Source organism: Doryrhamphus excisus, chromosome 2, assembly GCF_030265055.1.
Source record: "Doryrhamphus excisus isolate RoL2022-K1 chromosome 2, RoL_Dexc_1.0, whole genome shotgun sequence".
NCBI lineage: Eukaryota > Metazoa > Chordata > Actinopteri > Syngnathiformes > Syngnathidae > Doryrhamphus > Doryrhamphus excisus.
In genome coordinates, this window is record NC_080467.1 from 11,694,968 (window position 1) to 11,721,925 (window position 26,958).

Here is a 26,958-nt window from a genome sequence, read left to right on the forward strand (position 1 = left end):
CTAGCGCTCACGACAAGAACACGGCCTGGTGATGTCACATGCGTCACGTGACTGCTGCTGCGTTACATTACCTTCTAAGAGGCCAGTTAAATGTATACTGTGTAAATATTGACGAATTAAATTAGGACAAACGTTCTTTTTAATGTATAAACTACATGAGCTTGAAGTATGTTGTATCGGTTTCCTGTTCATGTTCAGTCAGTTATTCAATCCACGTCAGGTGATCTCAAAATAAAGTTTTATTCCTCGTGTTAAGTGACAACAAACCATACAATGTTGTTTAAAAGCCCAAACACACCGTGCTGCTCCTACAGGTTTTCCCTCCTGCATGATTAATGCTAGCATCACACTTTGGATTAATCAATAATGTATATCATGTGCAAAGCAGCGCTATGACCTCACGTCAATTTCAACTTATGAAGTATCCGTGCTAGTTGGCACTGAATTTTGATCACGGGATTCAAGGAATACATCTAATTGTCCAAAATAGTCCAAAATAACAGCAAAGTCTAAGCAGTAGTTTGTCTCAACGGACTAACAGTTAAGGCTGCTAGCTAACCTGTATAGCTTCCAGCTAAGGTAAACCTATCGTCATGTCTTTACGTTAAGGTTCCTAAAACAATAGACAACCAATGTTAAAAGTACAAAGGTTGACCACATTAAACCGACTTAAATGCTAACGTACAGTCCAACTCTTTGCTTGTTCCGCCATTTCTCCGCAGTGGATTCTGAGACAAACGAGGCGTGTTCTTGGTCAAGTACACTTCCGGGTACTTAAACGATGACGTCCTACCGCCAAACACACTGGCACTGCGTCAGACACACCAGCTATTATGTAACACCGCTTCTTCCCCCACCACCCCGATCCTGCAGCATCCTTTGGATCCTCCTCCCTCGACAGGGTGCTTGTAGTCAGGTGGCATGTTGTTGAATTCAGTGTGGGCAGGGTCGTCTTAAATGTTTAGTTAGCATGTTTTCAGTCTTAATAGCACAAAGTGCACACGATTACCCTCGTCTATAGCACCCCCAAGTGGCCATTTGTATGTGCTAATCTTTAAAAGGAGGCCCACTGTCAAAGTGTAGCTTTATTACTGCTATGTCATATGGTTAAATGTGACCAAGTTTGGCCATGTAAATTAAAGAAAATATTTTTGACAGGTGGATAATTATTACAAACTAAAAAAAATCAATATAAAATTTGATCATGAAATGTTACTCAGGCGTTTTATATACTGTATATAAACACATTCACAGTGGAATAAAGATGAAAGAGGTTTTGTGTCTAATTCTAATTCTTCATGTAGGTGTCAGCCTGGTCCGGTGTGGCAACATCAGAACCTCTCCCATCAGTGAGGTGTATGTGGTCACAGTGAAGGAGGAAGCACCTCCACCTTGTAGCTGATCCTCTTAGACTGAAGGATGCTGTAGCTGTTGTCAAAACACAACACGTCTGCACAAAGATGGCCGACCACATCAGGGAACATCAAGCTAGTCATGACATCAATGTGATGACCAAATGGCACTCACACACTCCGGGTTCGGCGCAGGTGATCATGTTGTCCTCGGGCACCAGGTGAGCGTTGTAGCGTTCACTGGGGACAACTTCCAACATGGCTGCCACCTTCTGCTCGCTGGTCTCTACTGTACGTTTGTAAACACCGAAGCCAATGTCGGCGCCATCGCTGGAGAACTGCCACCTGTGGGGGTCGCCCAAGAGTCACCTCCAGCTTGGGGTCATGGATTGGGGTGGTGGTGTCAGTGTCAGTGTGGTGTACCTCAGCAGGCTGCAGGGGGCGCTGATGTGGTAGTCCAGCTGCAAGACGGCGCCGCGGCTGATGGTGACGCTGGTGTCGTACTGGACCTTGATAAAGTTCTGCACGTAGTACGACCTCGGCACCGTGCCACCATAGTTGATCTGAAAGCACATGTCGTCATCGTGACGTGACCGTGACATCATCACCCAACTAGCAGTGTGTAGCTCGCACCATGGTTCTACAGCGAGGGTCTCCGTCCGGATCAGTCCGGGTTCCTCCATATGCAATCGGAAGCTGCTCGGCATTGACATGGTCGCGCAGCACTTCCTGCCAGTTCCCTGCTCACAAAAGGAAGATGCCCAATAATTTTTTATTGATGATCATTTCCTGGTCACATGACATGCTTCTGGGTCCTATATATGAACCAGCACATGCTATCATGATGCTGTTTCCATGGCAACATGTGCCAGCTAATAGACAGGGACAGCTGTGTCTTACCTCCAAGAACGACAAGCTTGCGTCTGGTCTCCTCGCACAGGAAGTGCTTGATGAGGCTGTATGCCATTGGGAAGAGTTTGGGAGCTGTGGTGATGAAGAAGATGATGAAGATGATTATGAAGAACAATGTTAGCAAACTTAATAGCTACCTTTGATGAGGAAAACCCTCTTGAGCCCCTCCGGATAGTTATCCTCAAACATGGTGAGGATCTGCACAGCGACATGGCGAACGTGAGACATACATCTCAAGTGAAAAGTGAACAAGATGGCGGCAACAAACAAACCTCGCCGTAGGTCTCAATGGCGGGCTTCCACAGGCGCTTGAGGCCAAGCCCCTCGCAGTCGTAGATGAGCGTGATGGACTCCACGTTCTTGCCCAACTGTCAGCACAAACACCCTATTAGAAGGAGACAAAGTGGCAAGACAAAGACACGATCGGACCTTTTTGGACTGCTGTCGACATTCCCTCTGCAGCATCTCGATGTTTCGGATCTTTGTCCTCATGAAATCCTGCTTGGTGGCCGACATCAGGAGACCTTTGGGATCCAGTGGGCCGATCACATCGTACCAGATTGGACTTCCCTCCTTGTCGTAGCCGCACATGCCCCCGGATACGTACCTCCGGATCACCTGACCACAACAACAGTGTGATGATGTCACAACACAGCGATGATGTCACACAAGACGACGGCAACAAACCTCAGGAGGCGTCCAGTCGGAGAGGATGTCCACCTTCATGTTCCTCCTGAAGTCAATGTGCTATACACACAGAAACACACACGTGTTTTGGAAAAGGTGCGTGTTTGCGTCGACATAGGGTAGCCTAAACGTGTAATATGGAAAATAATATAATGGAAATAATAATATGGAAATGAAAGACAAACCTTCCTGATCATGGCTTCAGCTTTGGCAACATTGAAGCTTCTAGCTGTAAACAAACAAATGAATTGAATAGGACACACCCATGACCTATTAGTATGCTAATTAGCCCACTGGTCGGGTATCAGTGTGGCAGAGACACTTTCCAGCATCATAAAAAGAGAAAACTTTATATAACTGTAAATATCAACACATAAAGACTTGGAAAGAGACCCAAGTAATATAAAATCCTGGCCAACAGATCACAAAAATAATTAAATTAATTCAATAAAATAATAATAATTAAAAAAATAATACATTCACAGCTTCATTCTATCACAGTTTTCAATAATTCATTCATTTTCTACCGCTTTTCCTCACAAGGGTCGCAGGGGTGCTGGAGCCTATCCCAGCTGTCTTCGGGCAAGAGGCGGGGTACACCCTGGACTGGTGGCCAGCCAATCACAGGGCACATATAGACAAACAACCATTCACACTCACATTCATACCTATGGACAATTTGGAGTCGCCAATTAACCTAGCATGTTTTTGGAATGTGGGAGGAAACCGGAGTACCCGGAGAAAACCCACACATGCATGGGGAGAACATGCAAACTCCACACAGAGATGGTCGAGGGTGGAATTGAACCCTGGTCTCCTAGCTGTGAGGTCTGCGCTCTAACCACTCGACCGCCGTGCCGCCCCTATCACAGTTTTACCAACTATTATTTTTTTTAATATTCATTTTTGTTACATGTCACTTATTTTTCGGATTTTCAAGCGTATAATTATCTAATTATCTAACAGAAGGCATCCAGAAGACGCATTGAAATAGGTTGTGATGATATGTAATATTGTAGACTGCTCATTAGGTGTCAGTAATGATACCATAATGTCGGCTGAAACACACAAGCACCAGGCTCGATGGCTTTCAATCATCTCACAGTAGGCGCAATAATCCCTGACTTAGCCTACAGTTGCAGCTGTAACCCACGCCAAGATAAAACTTTTCCACTTCCTGTCCCGTGGAACTGGAACATACAGTATTTACAGCAACACACAAGACTACAAGTGTCTTAAATGAATGTTGTGTTATGTTATATATTAGCAAATATATAAGTAAAATGTCTTCTAAGATAACCTGAACAGTTCAATGCCCTGGTGACCTGGATGAATACAATACAAATCACCATAACTTCATCCAATCTTTCAGTTTTTGTGTCCAAAGCACAGAAATAACACTTTGACATCCTTTTAGAACCAAAGCTAAACTAGCTTACACCACTACTTCATATAGTACTAATAATCGGAGCTGGCTGGTGGTTCAGTGAGAAAAACCCATTGTGCACTGGCATCATTAAATGTTTGGGAGGTGACACTCCAGGCGGTTACATCGGGGTGGGGGTGGGGGGGTTGATAGGGGGGCTTCAAACCAGTTTACAGTGCGAGAAGACTACAAACCAGTTTGCGGTTTCTGTTGTTCTAGGTCACATAGACTTTGTCCTTCTGGTTTAGGACTAATATTTAAACAAGCCCGGTTGTGGCTCCTCAACCCAAATGTACCAACATGTATTTGCCTCCCGTATTTGCCCTTCAAGGGGGCACCTCAAACAAGATAAGAACCCCGCTGCTCTTTAAGCATTCTATACATGTTTCATTTTTCTTCACTTTATATTTTCATACTTTGAGTATTACACACTTGTATGTATTTGGGTGATTCATATTACATATTATATATAAACATTTACTTTGTACATTGTAATGACAAAGTTCTGCTTTGTTATGAGCTTTGAATGTCCTCAATCCAACCAGGCTTCCTTTCTGATGTTTAATCGATCCCTTCTGATCTTATCACCGTTCAAGGTCCATGTGCACATGCATATACTTGTTTTTTGTGTGTGTGTGTTTTACCTCGAAGCCAGCGTAGCAGGTAGTGGTCATGCTGGGCTGGAAGGTCAGGAAGGATGTCCTGGATTTTGAGCCGAAACTGGAAACACATCCAATAAGATCATTTATTTCCATGATGACACATTAGATAATTATTTTCATTCCCACAGTAGTATAATCCACAAAGATAAATACATAACCTCCATATTTACAGTACTTTTAGTTTCTAGAGATGCTCTGCTCATGGTCACAGTCACAGTATTAGATGTCCACAGTGTGGACATCTAATACTACAAACATAGAATTATACAATAAAACGTATTAATGAATTTTACCTGTGTTAAAGCATCAGCCTGTTTTGGGCTCAAATCTCCAACTCGTCCGCTCATGTTTGTACTGCAACATCCAGACTGGGAATGCCGACTCTAGTCACGGAGTAGACCACAGGCCTGGGGAGGCAAGGCCACACCCCCGATACACACATCCACCCACACACACTTACATACATACATACATACATACACAGGTCACAAGGTTACCTTCATTTTCAGGTAAAGCTACATGAACATCTTTCTCAAACAAGAACATTTAAACAAGAAAGACAACCATTTGTCAATGAAATGAAAACAGCAACATTTTTAAGGAATGCATGTATTCACTGCATGCAATTAAATAATAAAAATATTAAAAGTTTGTGGTTTCAAACACTTTAATCTGCAGTTGACATTTTCTTCAATTGAAACTCTGCGCGTAAATACTTTCAACCGTGATACAGTATTTAGCTTTATTTCTGGACAAAATTTCATCCTTGTCAGCCTATCAAAAATATGAACTCTGTTTCCTTTTTCTTCAAACTTTTACACTAATGATTCCAAAAATAAATCTTCAATACTAAAAACAAAAATCTTGATGCATACTTTGAGAAGATTTGGACAAGAGTTGAGATGAAAAAACAAGATCTTTGGCCTCAAAGCTGAAAGAACATCACATGTACAAGCTCAACCAACCAGCTCGGGTTCCGTCCCGTGGACTGCAAAGATAAGACGCTGGTGAGAGTTTGACTTTAAAGCTGCTACATTCATGACAATGCAACCAGGTGCATCAGTTGTCTGCATGCTAAGAATCAGCAGCAGCCACGAGAAGCTTGAAAAAAAAAGACATTGTCCAAATTTGACAAAATCCTCCCAAAAAATACATTCAGAGGACAATTTCCTGATTTTTATTTTATGTGTTTGCTTTTATCACTGACTGAAAATATTAAAGATGGCTAGTTAGTTTAAAGGTGACCTATTATGCTCATTTATCGACCATTTATATTGAGCTGTGGACTCCTACAGAGCAGCTACACACAATGACCAGCACAGAACTTTCAAGAACTTCCAGAATCTGCACCTATTCCAGCTGTATTCCCTTGGAGTTGTGCTTCCCACCGAAACGGTCTGTATGAATTTAATCCACCCACAGCCCGCCTCCGGGCACGCCCACTCTGCTGTGACTGATCACAGCCACACCCATAATGAAGCCCTCACGCTGAAAAGTTTTTCAAACTTCTTTCAGGGCTCACTTCCAAACACACAAACTCATTATCTGAAACTTCAACAGGTTTAGCATCATCAGAATATATCATTTTAACTACATTAATAGGTCAGAAAAGTGGGAAAAGCATAATAGGCCCCCTTTAATACCCAACTCACTGGCTCCCCATGGGGCAGTAAGTGGTATTACACATTTTAAAAACGTGACACCGCACCCTCTATTTGTTAATTGACTACAAATTAAAGTTGTGGTTTTATGTTCTCACAATGAAGATCTTGTCACTTTTGGACAAAAGTCAACTAGCTGGCTGGCTAGCTTCTGGTTCTGCTAAGCTAAGCCCTGAACGTAGTGTCTTGATTGACATCAGATGACCTGACAGCGTGACTGAGGAACACAAGTCACTGGATGCATACATGTGCAAAATGTACTCAAACAAGCTGAGCTTGGATGAATCTGGATCGATGTTCCAGCGCTCCACACGGTAGAATTCCATCCAAGAGATCAGTGTTGCAAACTTAAGGTGTGCTCACCCACTCCTAAGTGTGAGTCGTGAGATCCGGTCGGCTCCCGTGGATCATTCATTAAGGCGGCGCCACCTAAGAGGCCAGCATTCGGTACTCATCTTCTCTTCCATGTTGAATAAAGCAGCTTTATTCAAGTCTGCCTCCGACATATTTCCAACATCCTGTGTTGTCTTGGCGCCCTCTTGTGACAACCGTACGTGCAACACCTGCTGGCTGACCTCACCGTGGATGGTAAGGATGGTACAGTCCTGAACCGAGTGCGTCCTATGTGTGTTAGATGGTGTGTGTGATGAAGAAGAGCAGCTCCATGTCCATGGCAGCCTGCGGCACACTGGCTCCACCTCCATGAATGACAGGGATCAGTGCGCTGTCCAACTCGTTCATGTAGTGCTGAGGAAGTAGTCGGCCTCCTGAACCTACCTGGTACTCCACCTACACACACACACACAACAGTCAGGGTCACATGCACACCATCATCACCATCATGAGCTCCTCACCATGTCAGTGCCGGTGGAGACACGTAGGCTGAGCGAGTTGATGCCACTGGCGGCAAGAACAGCAAGATGCTGAGTCAGAGCGCTACATGCAGCTATCGCCATCTCCCTCTGGAAGACGCTGCAGCACGGCAGCACGGATGCCAGAGTGCAGTCCGGAGACGTCATGTGGTAGAAGACCTGTGATGACACTCAGGTCAGGTCAACGTCCAGTAGCATTGTGCGGCATGCGTTAAAAGATCAGCCTACGCTTCACCTCAGAACATCTGATGACGCGCCCGTCGCACTCAAACTCTGCATCCGGCTGCATCCTCACACTGCACATTCCGTCCAGACTCCGCCCATCAACGCCACTCGTCATTCTGTCCGGCAGACGACAGTGGACGTAAAAAAACTGAAGTACAGTGTAGTCACCATAGTTAGGAATGCACTTTTGCTAAATATATACATTTCTTGCGTTGAGGTGAAATTACAATTCTTCAGCAGGATTTGTACCACTTGTGGACGCTCACATCAAATTCAGGGACATGTGGGTTAGGGTTCATGTTAGAAATCAGTCTTTGTTATCATTATTACTCCTCATTAGGGGATATCAGTGAAAAAACAATGACTGTGGGATTACATCAGCTTACATGTAAAATATAATAAGATTTATATTCAAGTTGAAAGCATTCATGTTTATATACAGTTGTCTCTCACTGTAACACAGTTCTAATATTACTTCCTCACTATATAGCCTTCTTTCAAAACATACGCAAACAATAAATGATTGACAATTTCATGGTTGACTACCGGCTATTATTAGTCAAAAAATATAGAAAGACAAGTTCTATGTAGTATTGTGGTCATTAGGCATCAGTGATGTTAGAAGACATGACCTTTCACACTGTATGGAGACTGGATACTTAGCCAGCAGAGCCCAGCCATATATGCCATAGCTGAGATAGAGCCATTCTCTCATTTCGTGTGGAAGTGGTACATTTTTGGCTTTGATGCCAAACACTAATTAGGACACCCCTGCTATGGTCATACATTGCTAACACATCATCAGTTTTACCCGGTGTTGACAGGTGACGTCCAGTCAACCCAGCGCACGGTGACATTTTCCCGGATTTCCCCTCCGTCTGTCTTTCCACAGGCGATGTGGAAGTCCGTCTGTTCACGCAGAGCCGTGCGCAGGGCATCCATGGTCTCTGGAGGCATCTGGACCATAAGACCATCTATCAGGTGCCAACACAGCGTGGTTAGTATGAGTGAGTGTGAAACGAAGTAACAATCATCAAAACGGTGAGCGTCCGTCCACCTTCCACAATGCTGGACTTGGCGATGAATCCTGACGAGGCTTTCAGGGCGCCATTGAAGACCACAAAGCTGGCCCCCGTCACTGGAAGAACACAGGAAGCAGAAGCCAGAGCTTCAATGACATCTTCGAGATCCACATCGGAGTTACTTGTAGCCCCACAAAGTGAAGATGGAGGACTGCTGATGGCGTCCACCTGTGCGTGTCTTGCCAGGCATGCTGTTGGCTTGCGTCTGGTAGGTCCCATCCTCATTTTGGAAACATACCAGGTGGGAGTCGGCCTGCAAACTGAAGCTCGCTGCGACACTGATCACATGCTCGTTAGAGCTGTTCACCACCCTCAGCATCTGTAAAACACGCACAGCAATGTTTACCACAACGGCAACACTGCAGACAATGTAGGGTCGAGTGCAACTGCTGCTTGAGACAACGCAGGTTTAGATTTATGGGATTTGTTGATACCTCGTTGAAGCTGCTTTTTGGGATGTCGATGTAGCTGTGGCCCATTTCCATATGAATTCTCAGGCCCTTCACAGACAACAGACTGTACTGGTAGTTCCTCAGGTCCTGCAGACCAAAAAAATGGCACGTGAGTTTTCATCCAAATCTCAATTTTAGCATCATGTGATCGGCTTATATTGTTATTCATGAACACCAGTGACTGTGACTCATCTACCGGTCATACAGTGACTTACAGCCAGTAAGTTCATGATGGTGTGTCCAGTCTCTCGATACACAGACTCCCGAAAACGCACACTAACAGGTGTTGTGGGGTACACTGCAAAGGTGTTTCATTTGAAGATTATCCAGAAGAACAAAAAAAGCGTTCACATGCAATTGTAACTACAACACCGACCGCTGTATTCAGAGCCGAGTCGCAGAAGCAGCCTGAGGGGAAAGACTTTGGCCCAGGGAACCTCCAGCTTCTGTATTAGAAGACCAAAGAGGAAAGGCTGTGGTGGGAGAGTGAGATCCTCTCGAGGCTGACAGGTTGGGGGGAAAAAGAGCATCCCAGCATGTTCTTTACTGCCCAGGAAACTGCTGGTGAATGTCACATTGTCCAGCTCCTCCACAAACTTGCCTGTAAAAAAAAACAGCAACAGTCCATGTGGTTGGACGCGACGCGGTCTCGAGAGTGCCACCTACCTCTTTGTGCATCCTGCTGAATGTTGAGACACAGGGTGAAGAGGTCTCTGGGTAGACCTCTTTCCTCTGGCACACACTCCAGCAGAAAGACCAGCTCCCTCTGGCCCAGAGCCTGCATCCCGTTGGAGCCGAAGCACCAGCACTGGCGGCCGCCGTCTGCCATCAAAAACATCCATAATGACGATTCATCCAGTTGGTATACCAGCAGACATCATGCTTTTACTCACACGTGACCAGCTTGACGTTGACCAGCAGGTTGGCATTGAGGACAAACGTCAAAGGTCGAGGGCCTCCCTCCTCCAATAGGTGGCGAATCTGGCAAGGGGCGGGGCTTTCCTCCACCAACACATCTAGAAACAGTTTGTTGACTTGATGTATGGTAGAATCCAACCAATCAGAATGAAGCAAACAATGCCATGCACACAGTCACAGAATGACAGCAATGCGATCGTTCATTCCTTCATTTTCTACCGCTTATCGCTCCTTGCAATTTTTTTATGGTAAACCAACAAAATTCATATGTGCAATAAAATAAAAAGACGAGTCAAAAGTCAAACCCACAGAACGACTATGCTTGCGTAATGAAGTTAATTGAAGTTAATTAAAGGAATCACTCCTATATATATATAATTTATTTATATATATATATATGTTTATATATGTTTATTTACGGCTAAGATGAGCTCTGTTCAAAAATAAAGGTGCTTGTTGTATTTTTTTCCCTCCCCCAAACAAATGTTCCTTCTTCTCACCACAACATTCATTCATATTATGTCAATTGCTGTGAGATTCTGCATTAAACAGTAAATTCCATTTTTATGAGCCAATTCCGTGATTCCGTCCGCAATTCCGTGAATGCGGAAATCCTTGAGCCCTACATGAGCAATGAAAACAGTCACCTCCTGCTCCGTCCTCTCCGGTCAAGATGAGCAGAGGAGGAAGTTCATCCTCGCTGTCAGGCAACAGGCTTGGGGTCCTCCTCACTGCAGAGCCCAGTCCAGACAGCAGGGCGTAGTGCCAGGGACCAGACACAGGAAGTGGAACCACCTCTGGAACCTCAAGGCTCGTCCTGCCGCCGCGTCCGCCCTCTGACTCCGTGGAGGTCGGCTGATAAGACACAGCAGGTTAGCGGGGTGCCTTCATGTGATATATCATCACCATCAACATGGGTATAAAAACACACTTCTTTTGGGTTTGGTTCGGGTTTTTTTTACTTTTGTTTATTAATTTTAACTGACTGACAACTGATTGGCTAACGTAATAACTCACAGTCGCTTGTTCTGGAGCGACGCCAAACTCCTGTGAGCTCCTCCGGCTCGCCACCGACAGCTTGGTGGTGTCCGCCACTTCACCGTTGGGCAGGATGCCGTCAGCAAACCAGACCCGTTTGTGCTCACGAGGACAGCCTGGAGGACCAAGGGCAACGACATAAGGCTGTGGCTCGGGCTGCCAGTGCAAATTAAGTGTCATCGCACCGTCATTGTTCGGGTGTTTGAGCACCGACACGGGCACCATAACAGTGGGCGGGGGAGAGTTGAGAGTGCCAGCGGCACGGGCCTGCTGCAGAGGTGGGATGGTGCTGCAGTACTCAGACGGGACGTTGGGGTTTGGACTGGGACTCGTGGGGCTCATCATCCGCTCGAGTGCCTGTGCTGCGGAGAGAACCACAACGCACTCGGACATCACAAAGCGGTTTCAAGGTACATCACGCTATGAAAAAATGTTAGTTATCAAACCTATACAATTGTGCATCATACCAGAGAAAGTGGAGGTCCAGCACAGCTACTATGTGGAAATACTTTGTCATGTCCTGTGTCGTCATGGGCTTTGGGTTGCCAAAAGTCATTAACGGTCTTGTTAGCAAATATCTTTTCAGTCAAGATGTTTCAAAATAACCCATTTTTGAGCTGTTATTAAAATACAGTGAAAGCATGATATTTTTGCCTTAAGTTACCATTCCATCCCAATCTCATCCCTAGTTGTATAGTTGTTATCAAATCACCACAGAGGTTTGGTCAAGGCAGATTTTAGTGACACAACAAACTGACATCACTCCAACGGTCTCATATGCAGGTCCTTGTGTAAGGAGCATTGAGGTTAATCTAAACAGCACAGTCACCCCCTACATTGATGAATGCATATACACCATGTATTGATGAAGCATGACAGAGCATCATTGATCCAAAGATGTAGTGTCCCTCAAAAAAAAAAAAGACACAGCATCACTGCATTATAAGACGACTCTCCCACCCCCCCCAAAAACTAAATATCCTCCAGTCCAATGATGTCAAGCATCAGCTGAAGAAATGCCATAAGTAGTAGTGCATTCAGATATATTCTTTAAATGAATTGTTGCGAATGTCTCTCACCTCACCAGCAGACACAATACTTGTCCATCGCATGTCCGTCCCGCACGCCTGACTCCCCGGTGATTTGCAGCAGTGTTTCAGCCTGAAAGCGCTAGTCTGGGGTTGGAGTGCGTGTGTGTGTGTGCGCTCAACCTCGCATATAGTGTATGCTAGGCTGCACACGGCTATGAGGCACGGAGAACGAAGGGAGGGGAGGAGACCGAGTAGCGATGCCGTCATTCCACTCCAGCGTGCTGGCTACAGAAAGTGGATCGCCTGCTTTTTCTTAATTTAGACTGCCAGCGTCACATATGCGCTGTTTGAGGCGGGTTCTCTAACACACACACACAACCAAGGACAAACGGCAGTGTCCTGCTATAACTCTTCCTCCCCTCACCCCCCGCCTCTCTGCATGTCCACACTGCAGTCGAATATACTAAAAGGTGAAGTCCACTTTAAACCAAACAAGATTTTCTTACACTGCATTACATTTATTTTTATTATTGGGCGCCTGGAAAAGATTGCCATCTGCCTTTCCTGTGTTAGATATTAATAGACTTCAGAATGAGGCTTGTGTTGAGTCACTTTGGGGTTTTAAAAGAAACTTTATAGAGAGCGAAGGCCATCACACGGTCTAAAAATATTAGCAAGTGTGCAAACTATTAACATATATGCAGCCAAACTTCCCCAACATGCCATTTGTCATGTGTTATTGCATCAACAGATGTCAGATTAAAACAATATCATTCAACAGGACGAAACCATACAGTCGATTCTTGGAAAATGGCCTTGATTCATTGTGGTCACTATCATTATTTGTAACGGTGTGTACAGGCCAAAAGTTTGGATGCACCTTCGCATTCAGTGCCTTTTCTTTATTTTCGTGACTATTTACAATGTACATTGTCCAGACTATGAATGAACACATGTGGATTGATCAGAAAGGGTTACTTAGTGGTATTTACTGCCTTAATAATAGGCTTGGGACCATCAGTTGTGTGTGTGGCTCATTATTGTAAACCATTGGTTTATGCTCTAACCAGAAAATGAACAGCAAAAACCTCCTGAGCCTTGAACTGAATATTTTCTTACTTGATTCGCAGTTATTTTGTTGAGTCCACAACATATCAGAAAAGAGGCAGTTTCCCAAAGTCAAACGTAATGTGTGTGAATATATTGTTACACCTGAAACACACATAGTAGCTCTGCTTTCATGCACGACTAAGGACATTAACAAATATTCACATTTGAGAAGCTGAAATCAAAGTAGATTTATATTTATAAATGTAAAAAAATGATGAAGTAATACCAAAATGATTAATTGGATAATCAATCCTCAATTCATTGTTGCAGCAGTATTTGGCAGCATATTCTAAGGACTGGGTGGAATCAGTGTCACTGACACAAGCAAACAGTGAATGTAAATACATAAATACATTACTGAGAGCGACTTCCTCTTCATCACTTCACACATACAGCGAGTCAAGACGGACTGGAGGGAATGCTGAAAAAGCTGTTCCAACACCAAAAGCGCTTACCTCTGTGCAAGTTGTCAAAGCAGACGACACACACGCGTGCCTCCTTCTCCAAGTACTTCAACTTGCACTTCCTGTTGCAGCACGTGGCACAGTACACCTGCCGCAAGCAGAGGAAACGGAGAAGCGACGAATGAGTATGTGTGTCAGCGGCGGGCTGGGAACAATAAACACATCCTAAACCATCGTCTTAATGCTCTTTTAATCGGTGGCCTTAAAAGGACTTAGCTTGAGCCGCGGGTCGCACGGCTCAGTGACCGCGATGCGGGCTGGAAAAAGAGGAAGTGCTACCTCATGCGCTTTGCTGCTATCAACCAGGTTTAAAAGTGTCTGCTAATCTCTTTGCTTTTTCCAAAACACCTGAAGGGGGGGTGGACTTCAGCTATAAAACACTTTAATACACATGGCAGGACAGTAGGGTGATAACACTATGCAGCCAACACAGGTGTGCTGACATTATTTCTTGTAGTTTTAGTACGGTAAGTCAGTCATGTGATTGTCCTGGACATTAGCGGTGTAGTAAATAGTCAGTCAGATTACATTGGCCTGCATCTCAACTCTTCAATATTGGCACTCTGATACAAGCAATGAACCGCTCGCATACCACTAGTGGTCATACATTGAACACCTAGTGTGCATGTTGTGTTTCCACTTCTAAATAAAAAAAAAAAAAAAGGCTGACTGTGCACTTACTTTCCCACAGGCGCGACAGTGATGCCGCCTCTTGGTGAAAGTGAACTTCTGAGAACAGTTCATGCAGTTAGGAGCGTCAGAGTCCGGCACCCAGGCAGGTTGCCTGCTGCCCAGCTCGTCTGCGGCGTCCCTCTTCCAGCTGTTAGGCCGAGAGCTTGTTGTGGGCTCACCGGGGTAAGCCGGGGGTTCTGAGAGTTCATCATACTCTGTCGTGTACTCTGGCGGCTCCTGAGCAACGTCGACAGTGCTGGTGTTGGAATGTGCTGGGATACTGTGGCTGGTGTCTGGCCGCTCTTCATCTTCAAGTTTACACGAAGAAGAAACAGCGGGTAACTCCTCATCCTCCGCTGATGTTGGGCATTTCGCAGCTGGGCAGACCAACTGTTTGGGTCTTGCACCTCCGTAGGACAAATGAGGTTCTGAGCTGCTGCTGGGCTGAGACTGGGAAGGGATGCTGGTGGAGGAATGGCTCCCTCTAGAGGATGGTTCTGGTTCTTCTTGACTGGGTGGCAGAGAGTCAAGAGAGATGGATGGTGCACGCCCCTCAACAGAGACACACATGGTTCTGTCGCTTTCTGGAGAGGCCAGGCCTTCTAGATCTTCCCGTGGGGGTTGCTCACAGCTCCTCAGCTCCTCAGCTGCAAGCACCTCCTCCTCATCCCGGTTTAATTGGAGAACATCTGCAGAGGTGCTGCAGCAGGAGATTCCTCTGTCCTGCTCGGCCTCAGCATGGGCCTGCAGGAAGCTGTCCAACTCCTCGTCTGTGACCAGCAACTCAGCCTGATCGCTCTCAGGAAGATACTCAAAGCCAAACTCAGGAGGATCCGCCGGGCTTGGTTCTGAGCGGTCTGAGGACGGATGTTCTGCAGGAGGGATGGAGGCGCAAAGTGGGGGATGCTGGCCCTCTGGGTACAGCTGCTGGGATAACGAGTCAAGACACTTCTCAGGGCAAGGATCATCAGGCCTGACGTCTAAAGCTGATAGGGCGTCTGCCTCTGTGTCTTCAGACACATCCTCACTTTGCTCACCACGGTGCTGGAGGTCCAATTGAGGTTCACACACAGATTCAGCTTCACTTTTTGAATTTTTTGGAGACTGTGAAGGTTCTGGAGAGTCCAAGTCTCTTGAGGTACTCCATGTTAGGGTACTGTTAGCTGGTCCTTGGTGATCCTGCTCGCATTGTTGAGAGGACACATCTTCTTGGGCATCCTCATAGAAATCGCCTTCTGTGTCCTCTGTAGTCCTTGAGAGACAGTCAGCTGTGGACTCTGTGCTCTTCTCTCCAGCTCCAGGAAGAATAACATCCAGGAGACTGAAGGAGGACGAGAATTCATCGAGCTGCTCCAGAGAGTCCTGCTTACAGCTTGAGTTCAGAGCCACTTGCTCCTCGCTGAGGATCGACAATTTGGTGGGGCTGTCAAAGTTCACAAGCAGCTCCTCCTCTAGTTGCTTCTCAGCAGCGTCCAGCTCACTGAAGGCATCGTGGCTGTTGGCTCTGACCAAGATGGCTGAGCTTGTGTCGTTGACAAGGTCGCACACAGGCTTCAGCGTTCTGTCGGGACAGGGCGGAGCTGAGTTTTGAGACGAGCTGCAATCCACAGAGGACAGCAGGTCCACTCCTGTCAGGGCTTTAACCTCCCTGTCCTCATTGACGCAGCTCCGATTGGTGTGGTCCGGGCAGTTGGACGCAGCACCGTAGTGAAGAGTACTGAGGTCAGGAAGGTCAGCAAGGATGGCGGATGCCTCTGAGGAGCCCGAATGCACTGGAGGCTTCCGTAAAAAGGATTTGCAATCATGTTCTTCTGCAATAAAAAAAAAAAAAAAAAAACACACCGAGATTGAATCACGTTGATTCAATCACCTCACTTCAACTCACCTGCACTGAGCTCAAAGTCATCGAGAAGCTTGTCCAAATCACAAACGGCTGCCTTGAAGAAGCTGTCCATGCTGGCATGCAACGTATGTCCTCACACCTCAAGATGTCCTACTAAACCCTGCAAACAATCACAAAGACATGCTTCATGGAACCACCGAAGAATGTAGGTCATTCTGACATATTAACCTAAATAGGTTCATTGTTTCCTTCGTCTTCGTCAACAGTCCTGGTTATCGAATTGACATTTTCCTTGTCCTATCAGCTCACACTGATGTCATCCCTACCTGTGCTGCTTTCAGTCACTGGGTGCGTATTTGTGTACTGTACTTTGTACTGTATATGTTACCATGTTAACCAGTAACGCCCATTCCACACTTTCAATTTCTGATATTTAGGGACTTAAATGTATGTGTTCCTTTGCAGTTTGTTCTCACTGAGCAGCAGCGGGTGCTCCTGAGACGTCACAAGCTCAGTGAAGCTCCACGCATCCACGAAGCACAATGAAGCGCCATGCCACCTGTGTGGACCATTAAATTACTATTCATTACACTCAAGCCTCAGTCACTTACCTGTCAATGTGCCAGAATGTGTGATGGGAGAACAATGTAGTCATATTTTTATTTTGATGAAGTGATCAAGTTTTTTTGTAGTCTCAAAGTGATTTTACTCGCCGTTTTGTCTCTTTTTTTTCCTGCAGTATGTTATAACATCAAATGCAAATAATATGCAAAACAGCCCGTGACGTTATTTAGCGACTTTACTTAGACAGCCAATAACAACTTTTCTTGCTGAGGAGTTGGCAACAGTGGTAACGTCCTTAAACAGTCCAACTCTAAATCTCTCTTAGTACAACTGATCATAACAACACCAAAACACATTTTGCCCTCTGCTTACATTAGCACAGAGGCGAGCCTTGGTTATCAACACAGTTACCAAAACACCCAAGGATATGTCCAAAAACAAGCACTCAAACCTTGTGCGCTCATGACGCGTCTGTCAGCTATAAAACCACGTAACAAAGACTAAACACGTTGTGTTTCACCTCAAATGTACGTCAGTGAATGTAAGTTAAATTATTCGCTCGTTCGGGTTAGCAGACGTCAGCTACGCCAATGTTAGCTAGCTGGTTAGCTTTCAGTGCTGGGCTTGTATACCTGCTTTATTATTCCTTCATTCTGCTGACGTCTTCTCGGCTCAACTCCGCTGTCGTCGAGCTGGCAAACGCCATCGCCGCCGTAGTGGACTCATGTTCAAATTGTCAAGAGAAAGCTTTGTTGTTAAATTAATTTGACGGTTCAAGTCTTAAATCTACGCTGCGGCGGCCATCTTGGATAGACCTGTGGATCAGCGGAGAAACTCAGCACGCCTCTCGAACCTCCTCACTGGCTACAAAAACTATCAACAAGACCTCCTCCAAGGTTGAAATATTTGTGAGTCACACAATGACCTATATAACCAAGCATCTTAATAGTTAATAGAGGTGGAAGCTTACCTAGACTTATATAAACAGGTTAAAATTATGTACACGCGTTTGTTTGTGTTATTTTAAAAGAGGTTTTATGACGCAAATTAGTAAAAAAAAAGAAGTAATCATCAGAAAGATGCCATGCTTGCCAGTACAAACGGTACAGAAAAAGGATGGATGACGAGTTTGCCTTTAATCCATTTCAAACAAGCTGTGTTTATGATCCGTCATGTAAGCGTCACATCCGGCCAACAGGGGGAGCTGACCAAGCAAGAAGCAGAGATTGTCGAAGAAGAACACAGACCAACAACAACACTACTGCTTACTGTCAACATGATTTCAACCAGAAGACTAAGCAAGGTAAATGAATACATGACATTATCACAGACTGAGACACATATAAAGGCTGCGTTTGTGATAGCATAGACATATATCAACAAATGCAAAAAACTAGATTATAGCATTAGTCTACGGTGTGAGTGTGAATAACATATTTGTGATTTTTTTTGCTCACAGCCTTCAGAAGTAAAGAGAAGACTGTTAAATGGGCTAGTATGAATAGTGGACTGTATATTTTTTTATATCACAGCAAATCATAGCAATCCTCACACAACACACAAAGTGCAAGTGAACAGATAATGGTTGCTATATACAGTAATTGTTTTTTTTGTAAGTGAACGCCATGTGATAATAAAATGTTCTTTCCAGGAACTTGAGGAAATCCGTAAATCTGGATTTAAAGAATTCCGTAACATTGAAGTGGACGAATCAAACATTTTGAACTGGCAAGGGCTCATTGTTCCTGTAAGTGAGGAACACTGCTTTATTATGTTTCCTTCTAGAATGGGGGTGTCCACAATTGTTCCACCCAGGGCCGAATACAGAAAAAATACAGATCCGGGGGCCACTTAAATAAACCTTATGATTAAAACCAATCAAATGGAGGTCAAGATACGCTAAGGTGGTAAATTATTTAAAGAAAAAAAAAATTGCAAGTTTTTTTCTCACAATATATAATGTTGTGAAAGAAAGTGTTAGACTTGGGACACCCTTGATCTAGAGTGTGAATCCTAGCTGCAATACTAATGTTTTGGTTGTGTCGATGAACTCGTGGCAAGGAAAGCCCCCCCTATGACAAAGGAGCCTTCCGGGTGGAGATCAACTTCCCCACAGAATACCCTTTCAAACCTCCTAGGATCACCTTCAAGACCAAAATCTACCATCCTAACGTGGACGAGAAGGGTCGTGTGTGTCTGGCTATCATCAGTGTTGAGAACTGGAAACCTGCGACCAGGACATCACAAGGTCTACCCAATATCAGACATGACAATCTTTGCCATTTATTTATTTGTGGCGGCCTGCCATGAATAGATTTGGTACTTAAGTCTGTCTCCCTCGCTCAGAAACACATGACAACAGAACTGTCACTGTTTTTATAACAGCGCTGTGACCGTGTGTGTGTGTTGCAGTCATACAGTGTCTCATCTCCCTGGTGAACGTCCCGCAGCCTGAGCGTCCCCTGAGGGCAGACCTGGCCGACGAATACACGGAAGACCTAGATCAGTTCATGAGGAACGCGGAGGAGTTCACAAGGACACACAGCGAGACACGACCAGAGGACTGACATGATTCAGTTATTCGAGAACCTTCGCTCTTTTAGCACTTTGCCGCAGAGACTTGTCTCTCTTGAAGACTTTATGGTGACCAGTCAGGCTGCGGCCTCTCGCTGTCACTTTTTTTTTTTTATTATAAAAAAAACGAGCAGAATGTGTCCTGAAGCATTTTGTTTGTAATCACTTAGAAATGTACGCTTGAGGTGTGCTGCTGCTTGTTGTCTGGAAGGTTAGCAGCATATGAAGAATGTTTGATAGCGATGGACATGACTGTCGTGTCTGTTGGGACAAGAAGTAAGTGTGCTTCGGCACGGCTTGAAAATATTTGCATCTCTTATTTTCTTTTATGGTCATTTGTTCATTTAATCTCCCAAACTGTTTAGGCTCACTGTTGATTTTACAGGATAATAAATTATACACTAAGACATTACCACCGTTTTGTACCTTCATGTCATCCTAAAGGACTTGGACCTGTCGATAATAGTGACCCGAATAATTCCTGACTTCCACACAGCATTTTGATTTTGTTGAGTTTGGAATCGTGGTCTTTTCTTTCCCATAAGAGACCACGGTTTAATCTTGATCCGAAGCAATCATGTTTTTGAATTTTTCTATGCACAACAAGGCTGATTGCAACAATAGCACTTGTATAATAGCACAGAATACGTAAACCTTTACTTAAATATTGAAGGAAATCTTCAATATTATATCTCCCTTACTTACTCTCCTTATGGGTGTCGAATTGAGGATATGGGCAGACTAAATAACAAAACCGGTATATGAAAACCAGAGTATTTAGTCCTGATACAAAGTATATCTAATAGAGACGTCCGGGCTTAGTTGCATTCCCTGTATGCCAACAGTAAGGTGGGTCTTAGTACAGCGCAGCTGCAAAAAAGCATCCTTTCTGTGTTTGTATTTAACTGTTTAAGCTATACGCTGCATCGCGTACTAAAAAACATCTTCATATGCTATGTGCTTGATTTTAACTTTATTGTTAGCTAGACAAAATATGAGCAAATACCGTCAATCTGCATACAATAGTGGTAGGGAATAGTCAATCACGAAACAGCTGTCCTTTTTCTATGCCGCTTATCCTCAAGGGTCGTGGGTATGCTGGAGCCTATCCCAGCCGTTTTCGTTGGACACCCTGGACTGGTCGCTAGCCAATCACAGGGCACATATAGACAAAAAACATTCACACATCACATCCATACCTATGGACAATTTGGAGTGGCCAATTAACCTAGCATGTTTTTGGAATGTGGGAGGAAACCGGAGTACCCGGAGAAAACCCACACACCGGTAGAACATGCAAACTCCACACAGAGATTCCCAAACTGAGATTCGAACCCAGGTTTTCCGGATCTAATGACTGTGTAGCTACACGCTAACTACTCGTCCACCACATGACCATAACATTCATCCATTCCATTTTCTACCGCTTTTCCTCACAAGGGTCGCCAGGGGTGCTGGAGCCTATCCCAGCTGTGTTCGGGCGAGAGGCGGGGTACACCCTGGACTGGTGGCCAGCCAATCACAGGCGGCAAAAACAGCTATCATTTAATAATTTTTGGAAAAACATGCAGTGAGGGTGCGATGTTCGAACCCCAAAGGGGTGTGTGACAATTGTATGTCTTTTCTTGGCACGTTTAATGACTACTTTGCTCACTGTAAACAACATCCCTCTGTTTTTACCACCCTGGAATACTCCCACGCACACGGACAGGATGGGAACCACGACACTTCCCACACGCACACACACACCCAAACAGTGCCACGGTCCTCTACGGGCCTGTCATTATGTTTCTCCGAGTAATAACACAGGGATTCTTACAAATGTTCCAGCTCATCAGGAACATAAGTACTATAAAAGTGGACAAGGTTCCACAAAGTGTTTTGTCTAAGTGGGTATCTCAAGGGGAGAAACATGCTGGTGCTTGTTGACACTGATGCCAATCTAGCAGAATTTCGGGCCTGAAGTGGATTTACATTTTTCTGCAGCACATTAAAAGCTTTGTGGTGCGGGCTTTGTTGCAGATGTGGTTAGGAGAGATCAGCCTCAGTTTCCTGGCTGAGCTGTGGCGACTGTCTGGAGCGAGAGAGAGAGAGAGAGAGAGGAGGAGGGAGAGCAGGAGGAGGCGTCTCCCATTGAGATTCCCTCACTATCTACGGATGTGAGAGGCTGTCCACCACCTCCTCCCTTCACAGTCAACAGGAAGACTGGAGGCCAAAGACGGTGCAGGAGAGGAAAACCAAGAAGTCCAAAAAAAAAAACATGAGCAAGAATCAGAAGGAAGTCAAGAAGATCCAGTCAGCTTATCTCCAGAATGTGGAGAAGCTCAACCAAGGGGCGAGGCAAGAGAAGAAAACCTGGAAGGCAAAAGAAGGAGACTTTGCCGCACCGACAACGATGGAAAAGCTACGACAGCCTTCTGCCGTCGCTTCCTTAGCTGGACCGGTGACCAAAAGTTCTGCACACAGAATCAGCCGAGACCTGACTTGCTCCATCTGCTTGGACCTCTTCAAGCAGCCTGTCTCTTTGCCTTGTGATCACACCTTCTGCCACGGCTGCATTGTAGGATACTGGGCCGGACCCCGGGGTCACGGCCAGGGTGTGACGGGCTCCTGCCCCCAGTGCAGGAAAGTGTACCCGGGTCAGAGCTACAGGCCCAACCGTATCGTGGCCAATATTGTAGAGAGTTACTGTCAGGGGCTGGAGGAGAGTGGCAACGGGGGGCGCTTGGTCGACGCCGCCCCGGCCGAGAAGGCACCCGCCCCGGCTCCACGTTGCAGCCGACACAGAGAGGAGCTGAAGCTTTACTGTGAGGAGGATCAGGAGCTGGTTTGTTTGGTGTGCGGACTCTCTCAGGAGCACAGGAACCACACCATGGTTTGCGTCCAAGACGCAGAACAAAAGTACAGGGTGAGCATACAATAATTGTTAAGTATTAACTCATTATTATTGGACCACTAGATACGAGTGTTGGTGCACCAACAGCCAAAACTGAAAAAAATCTGCACCTTTATCCAGATCCTCACCAAAACTCTGTTTATATTTGTCTTCTCATTTCTCGTTTAAAGCTACACTTTAATCCTGACCCTCACCAAACACCCATACATCTTCTTTGTCGGTGTTGTTTTGACCCAATCTCGCTAATTCACGTCACGGCAAAGCTATTTCTAATTTTGGGAGCAAATCCTATATTTTTCTCACCACTCCTTTCTGAAGTTCAGTTGAAATCTGTAGCCGTTTTGGGTCATCCGACTAATTTACTCAGTTTGACTAGTTTTAAAACTGACCACTAGATGTCACTGGTGTTCATGTAAGTCGGACCTTTATCCAGACCCTCACCAAAACTCTGTTCATCTTTGTCTTCTCATTTTTCGTTTAATCTCTAATTTAGGTACATTTGACTTTGTTTTAGGATTGAGGGGCCCCAACTGAACACCAAACATCTTTGTCGGTGTTGTTTTGACCTAATCTCGCTAATTCTGATTCCAAGTCTGAGATTGAGATTAGTCTCTTGGCAGGCGAAGCTAGTTCTAATTTTGGGAGTAAATCCTATATTTTTCTCACCATTCTGAAGTTCAGTTGAAATCTGTAGCCGTTTTGGGTCATTATTAATTTACTCACAGTTTGACTAGTTTTAAAACTGACCACTAGATGTCACTGGTGCTCATGTAAGTCGGACCTTTATCCAGACCGTCACCAAATTTATATTCTTCCTTCTACAAAGTTCTGTTGAAATTGCATTTGTTGTTTACCAGATGTCGCCTGAATCCAGACAGTAAAAACTGTGTAAAGAGTACCTTCCCATCTTGTGCTTGCTCACACTTGGTGGAAGTAGTAATTACTGGAAGTAGTAATTACTGTACATGAACGTTGGTAGATGACCACTATGTAACCCACTAGACATCATAGGTATTTTTGAACGGGGGTGCCTTTGAAACCAGTCAAGTTTTCTTCTTTGTCCAATAAATTAGGCATCTCTGAACAGCTCCATGGACTCCCTGAAAGCCGAACTCAATACGGCGCTTCAGTGTGACCGGGAAGCTGAGGATGAAGTCAAAAAGCTGAAGGTGAATGTGTTTTAAATATGTTAGTTATATTATTCATCTAAATGAGACCTCATCAGGAGCACACAGCCGACCTGAAACAGCGCATCGAGGCCCAGTTCAGCGACCTGCACCAGTTCCTCTACCAGGAGGAGAAGCTGCTGCAGGTGAAGCTGAAGACGGAGGAACGGCGTGAGCTGATCCGCCTGGACGAGCACAAGGCGCTGCTGTGCGTGGAGATCTCCCGTCTGCAGAGAGCCCTCCAAGAGATAGAGGACAAGCTGATGGAGCAGGACCCCTTCACTCTGCTGCGGGTAAAAAAAAAAATCAGGAATTCCCCAAATGAGTCAGTTTTGGAGATGATTGTGTGCGGAGTTGCTGAGCTCCCATTTCAACTAAAGGAGACGAACAGGAGGGTGGGACCTCTTTGCTTTTCCTGTCAAGTCTGCACACAATTCTAAGGAAGCCAAACAGGGTCAAGTTGTCCCTGCTCCTGCTTCCCAGCAACAAAAGACTCTGCTGGACGGGACAGGATGCAGGGCCAGTGAGCTCACTTGTTGATCAGCAGGATAAGGAGCTTAGGGCTCCCTGGCCCTCGGCTAAAGGGACTTTCCCCCAGCCGCAGGGAGCTCCCATTGGGTGGGCCCGGTCGTTGATGTAATGTGGAAAAAGCTTTCTACTGTGTCAGATACAACACAACTAATCATCATATTTCTCTTCTCTGTGTCTCCTTTAAGAGCATCAAAGTATTACTGCAGAGGTAAGTGTGAGGAAAATACAATACATGTTTTTATTGCGTCTTTTCACCGCTTTGGGGGTTTATATTGGCAGGCCATCCCTGAAGTTCGAGAAGCCAGCTTTTACGCCACCCAGTCTGTGTGAAGGACGCTTTGCAGGGCCTCTGCAGTACAGAGTGTGGAAGTCCATGAAAAGCAGTATTTACCCAGGTACTACAACTCACAATCACATAAGCAGTGGAGAGTTTACATTAACTTGTGGTTACAATAAATATATATATATATTTTTTTCTTTAACAATAGAAGCCATTTTTATCATTTAAACAGCATAGTGGCTGTGTTGGCCTAAAAGGCAGTTTATAGTTTATAGGCAGTTTATAGTTATATAATGTAGTTATATATAGTTATACGTAATCCCCAGAGGTAGGATTCTTTATTTATAAATGGAATATTGTTGTAGTTGGAGTATAGAAGACCTGTTTATGACCTTCTGAATATGGGTAACATTATTAAAGACCTATAGTCATAATATAACACCCCTATAGTCACCTTTACACTTTCATTCATTCATTCATTTTCTACCGCTTTTCCTCACGAGGGTCGCGGGGGGTGCTGGAGCCTATCCCAGCTGTCTTCGGGCAAGAGGCGGGGTACACCCTGGACTGGTCGCCAGCCAATCACAGGGCACATATAGACAAACAACCATGTTGAACCACATTCAAACCTATGGACAATTTGGAGTCGCCAATTAGGAGTCGCCTAGCATGTTTTTGGAATGTGGGAGGAAACCGGAAACCATGCAAACTCCACACAGAGATGGCCGAGGGTGGAATTGAACCCTGGTCTCCTAGCTGTGAGGTCTGCACGCTAACCACTCGCCAGCCGTCCCGCCCTTTACCTTACATTTACACTTATATTACCCAATATAGTAGGCATAAAAATATGATACAAGATATATTATACATAAATAAGACATGTGTTATGACACATGTTTGCATTGAAAGAGTTTTCTGGAGAGCTACTTTCTGCAGTGGCTTTGTCTCATTAATGTAACACTACTGACATTTAGTGACCAGTGTAGATTAGTACAGTACATATCACATCTTTGAATGCGTCTTATTTTTGTTAATTTTGCCATTTTTATGCTTGAAAATGCTTAATTTTTGCAAATAAAATGTAAAATTTGCTTAGAAATTTGTATATTTTGACTAATAATAAGGCATAGTCAACCCGAAAATGTATTCATTTATTTTGAAAAACTGTGATGAAGAGAAGCCGCGAAATTTGAACCACAAAGTGCCAGGGGACGACTGTACAATCAATTATGTCATCGCTAGTATGTAACTTACAAAAGTAGTTTTCATGTAAAAATACCACCACATGCAATTATTCCTACACTTTGACTTTCAGTCCCAGCAGCCATCACGTTCAACTCCAGCACGGCCAACCCTTGGCTGAGCCTGACCTCCTCACTAACCTGCGTACGCTACCAGACCTTCAACCACGCCGTGGAAGACAACCCCTACAGGTTCAACGCTGCCTTGTCGCTGCTCGGGAGCCAGGGTTTTACCCACGGGCGCCACTACTGGGAGATCGAGGTCTACAGTAGCACTGTCTGGACTGTGGGTGTGGCACGGGAGTCGGTACCCAGAAAGGGGGTCATCAAAGCTCTTCCGGCTAACGGCTTCTGGACCCTCTCACTTTCTTACGGGATACAGTACATGGCGGGCACATCCCCGCCGACTGTTCTGTCCCTGGAGGAGCCGCTGGCCAGGATCGGGGTGTACCTGGACTACAAGAGAGGCCTAGTGTCCTTTTACAATGCCGAGACCATGACACACCTGTACACCTTCAGGGAGAGCTTCATCGAGACGCTCTATCCTTACTTCAACTTGGGATTTCTGGATAAAGTGCATGAGAATGAGCCTCTTAAAGTTTTCCTGCCAAAGATTTGAAACCGTCTTTTGTACGGAATGTAGATTTAGATTAATTAGCAAAGCCGCAGACTGGATCTATGGCTGCATTATTTTTAATACGTTAATATTTTAAAAAGTGAGTGCTTACCGTTTAAGATGTTTTTGTTTATTTGGGAAAATAACTGACGTATGCAGTGTTGTGTTTAGGTACAAATACACACAGTGCTGCTCAAATAGTGGGGCGGGTCCCCTGGGAGGGGATTACTTTCAATCTTAGTGCAGTCCTGCCAACTTGTACAAATATGTTGTACTTCTGAATATGCTTGTATGCTTCACAACTCTCCATTTTGTTGTACTTTCTTTGTTTCAGTATACATAAATAAATTGATATTAACAGTTTCTCAATAGTATTTCAAATTTGGGCAGGGTGGGGGGGGGGGGGGCGTGAAAACATTTCTGTGTCCTGGGGGTGGGGCTTAAACCACTGCTTTAACATATGAGCAGTTGTGTTCCCAAACACCACGTAATTTAAATTGAATTCACATTTATTTACACTACACATACACTCCTAATAAACAGCGCCCATGAATGCACCTCGAGAATGAGGAAGAATGAAAACATAGACGTGTTTATGGGTGGCATGCCAAAGATGCTTAATGCAGGGGTCTCAAACACGCGGCCCGCAGGCCAAATGTGGCCCGCAGGACACTAGTTTGAGG

General features: G+C 45.0%; 4 protein-coding genes across 7 annotated transcripts; 2 read left to right on the forward strand and 2 right to left on the reverse strand.

Moving 5' to 3' along the window:
• Nucleotides 1-216: 216 nt before the first annotated feature.
• On the reverse strand, nt 217-5,521 carry sec14l7 (SEC14-like lipid binding 7). Its single transcript, XM_058054130.1, has 12 exons — nt 5,333-5,521; nt 5,022-5,097; nt 3,137-3,180; nt 2,952-3,011; nt 2,694-2,882; nt 2,537-2,632; nt 2,402-2,462; nt 2,253-2,336; nt 1,986-2,092; nt 1,776-1,915; nt 1,528-1,697; nt 217-1,450 (listed from the first exon to the last, which is right to left on the reverse strand). The coding sequence occupies exons 1-12, from the start codon at nt 5,384-5,386 to the stop codon at nt 1,365-1,367; spliced, it is 1,167 nt and encodes a 388-aa protein (XP_057910113.1). The 5' UTR covers nt 5,387-5,521; the 3' UTR covers nt 217-1,364.
• Nucleotides 5,522-5,688: 167 nt separating this feature from the next.
• Nucleotides 5,689-18,101, reverse strand: zfyve16 (zinc finger, FYVE domain containing 16). Its single transcript, XM_058054106.1, has 18 exons — nt 17,604-18,101; nt 16,450-16,567; nt 14,574-16,375; nt 13,884-13,980; nt 11,473-11,649; nt 11,267-11,403; nt 10,897-11,104; nt 10,225-10,347; nt 9,998-10,153; nt 9,708-9,932; nt 9,547-9,629; nt 9,314-9,418; nt 9,048-9,198; nt 8,855-8,935; nt 8,609-8,771; nt 7,808-7,913; nt 7,555-7,731; nt 5,689-7,489 (listed from the first exon to the last, which is right to left on the reverse strand). The coding sequence occupies exons 2-18, from the start codon at nt 16,517-16,519 to the stop codon at nt 7,331-7,333; spliced, it is 4,020 nt and encodes a 1,339-aa protein (XP_057910089.1). The 5' UTR covers nt 16,520-16,567; nt 17,604-18,101; the 3' UTR covers nt 5,689-7,330.
• LOC131105727 (ubiquitin-conjugating enzyme E2 L3-like) lies at nt 17,266-19,971 on the forward strand. 4 transcript variants are annotated; one of them, XM_058054162.1, is made up of 5 exons: nt 17,268-17,867; nt 18,170-18,274; nt 18,623-18,718; nt 19,033-19,219; nt 19,384-19,971. In XM_058054162.1, the coding sequence occupies exons 2-5, from the start codon at nt 18,248-18,250 to the stop codon at nt 19,536-19,538; spliced, it is 465 nt and encodes a 154-aa protein (XP_057910145.1). In that variant the 5' UTR covers nt 17,268-17,867; nt 18,170-18,247; the 3' UTR covers nt 19,539-19,971. The 4 variants fall into 4 exon arrangements, with proteins under 4 accessions (XP_057910123.1, XP_057910145.1, XP_057910136.1 ...); XM_058054153.1 differs by having other exon boundaries at nt 17,269-17,879; nt 18,151-18,274; XM_058054145.1 differs by having other exon boundaries at nt 17,269-17,879.
• Nucleotides 19,972-21,573: 1,602 nt separating this feature from the next.
• trim69 (tripartite motif containing 69) lies at nt 21,574-26,628 on the forward strand. The gene is made up of 6 exons (XM_058049291.1): nt 21,574-22,453; nt 23,515-23,610; nt 23,667-23,900; nt 24,324-24,346; nt 24,418-24,533; nt 25,734-26,628. Exons 1-6 carry the CDS (start codon nt 21,806-21,808, stop codon nt 26,276-26,278), a joined length of 1,662 nt encoding a protein of 553 aa, XP_057905274.1. The 5' UTR covers nt 21,574-21,805; the 3' UTR covers nt 26,279-26,628.
• Nucleotides 26,629-26,958: the final 330 nt, after the last annotated feature.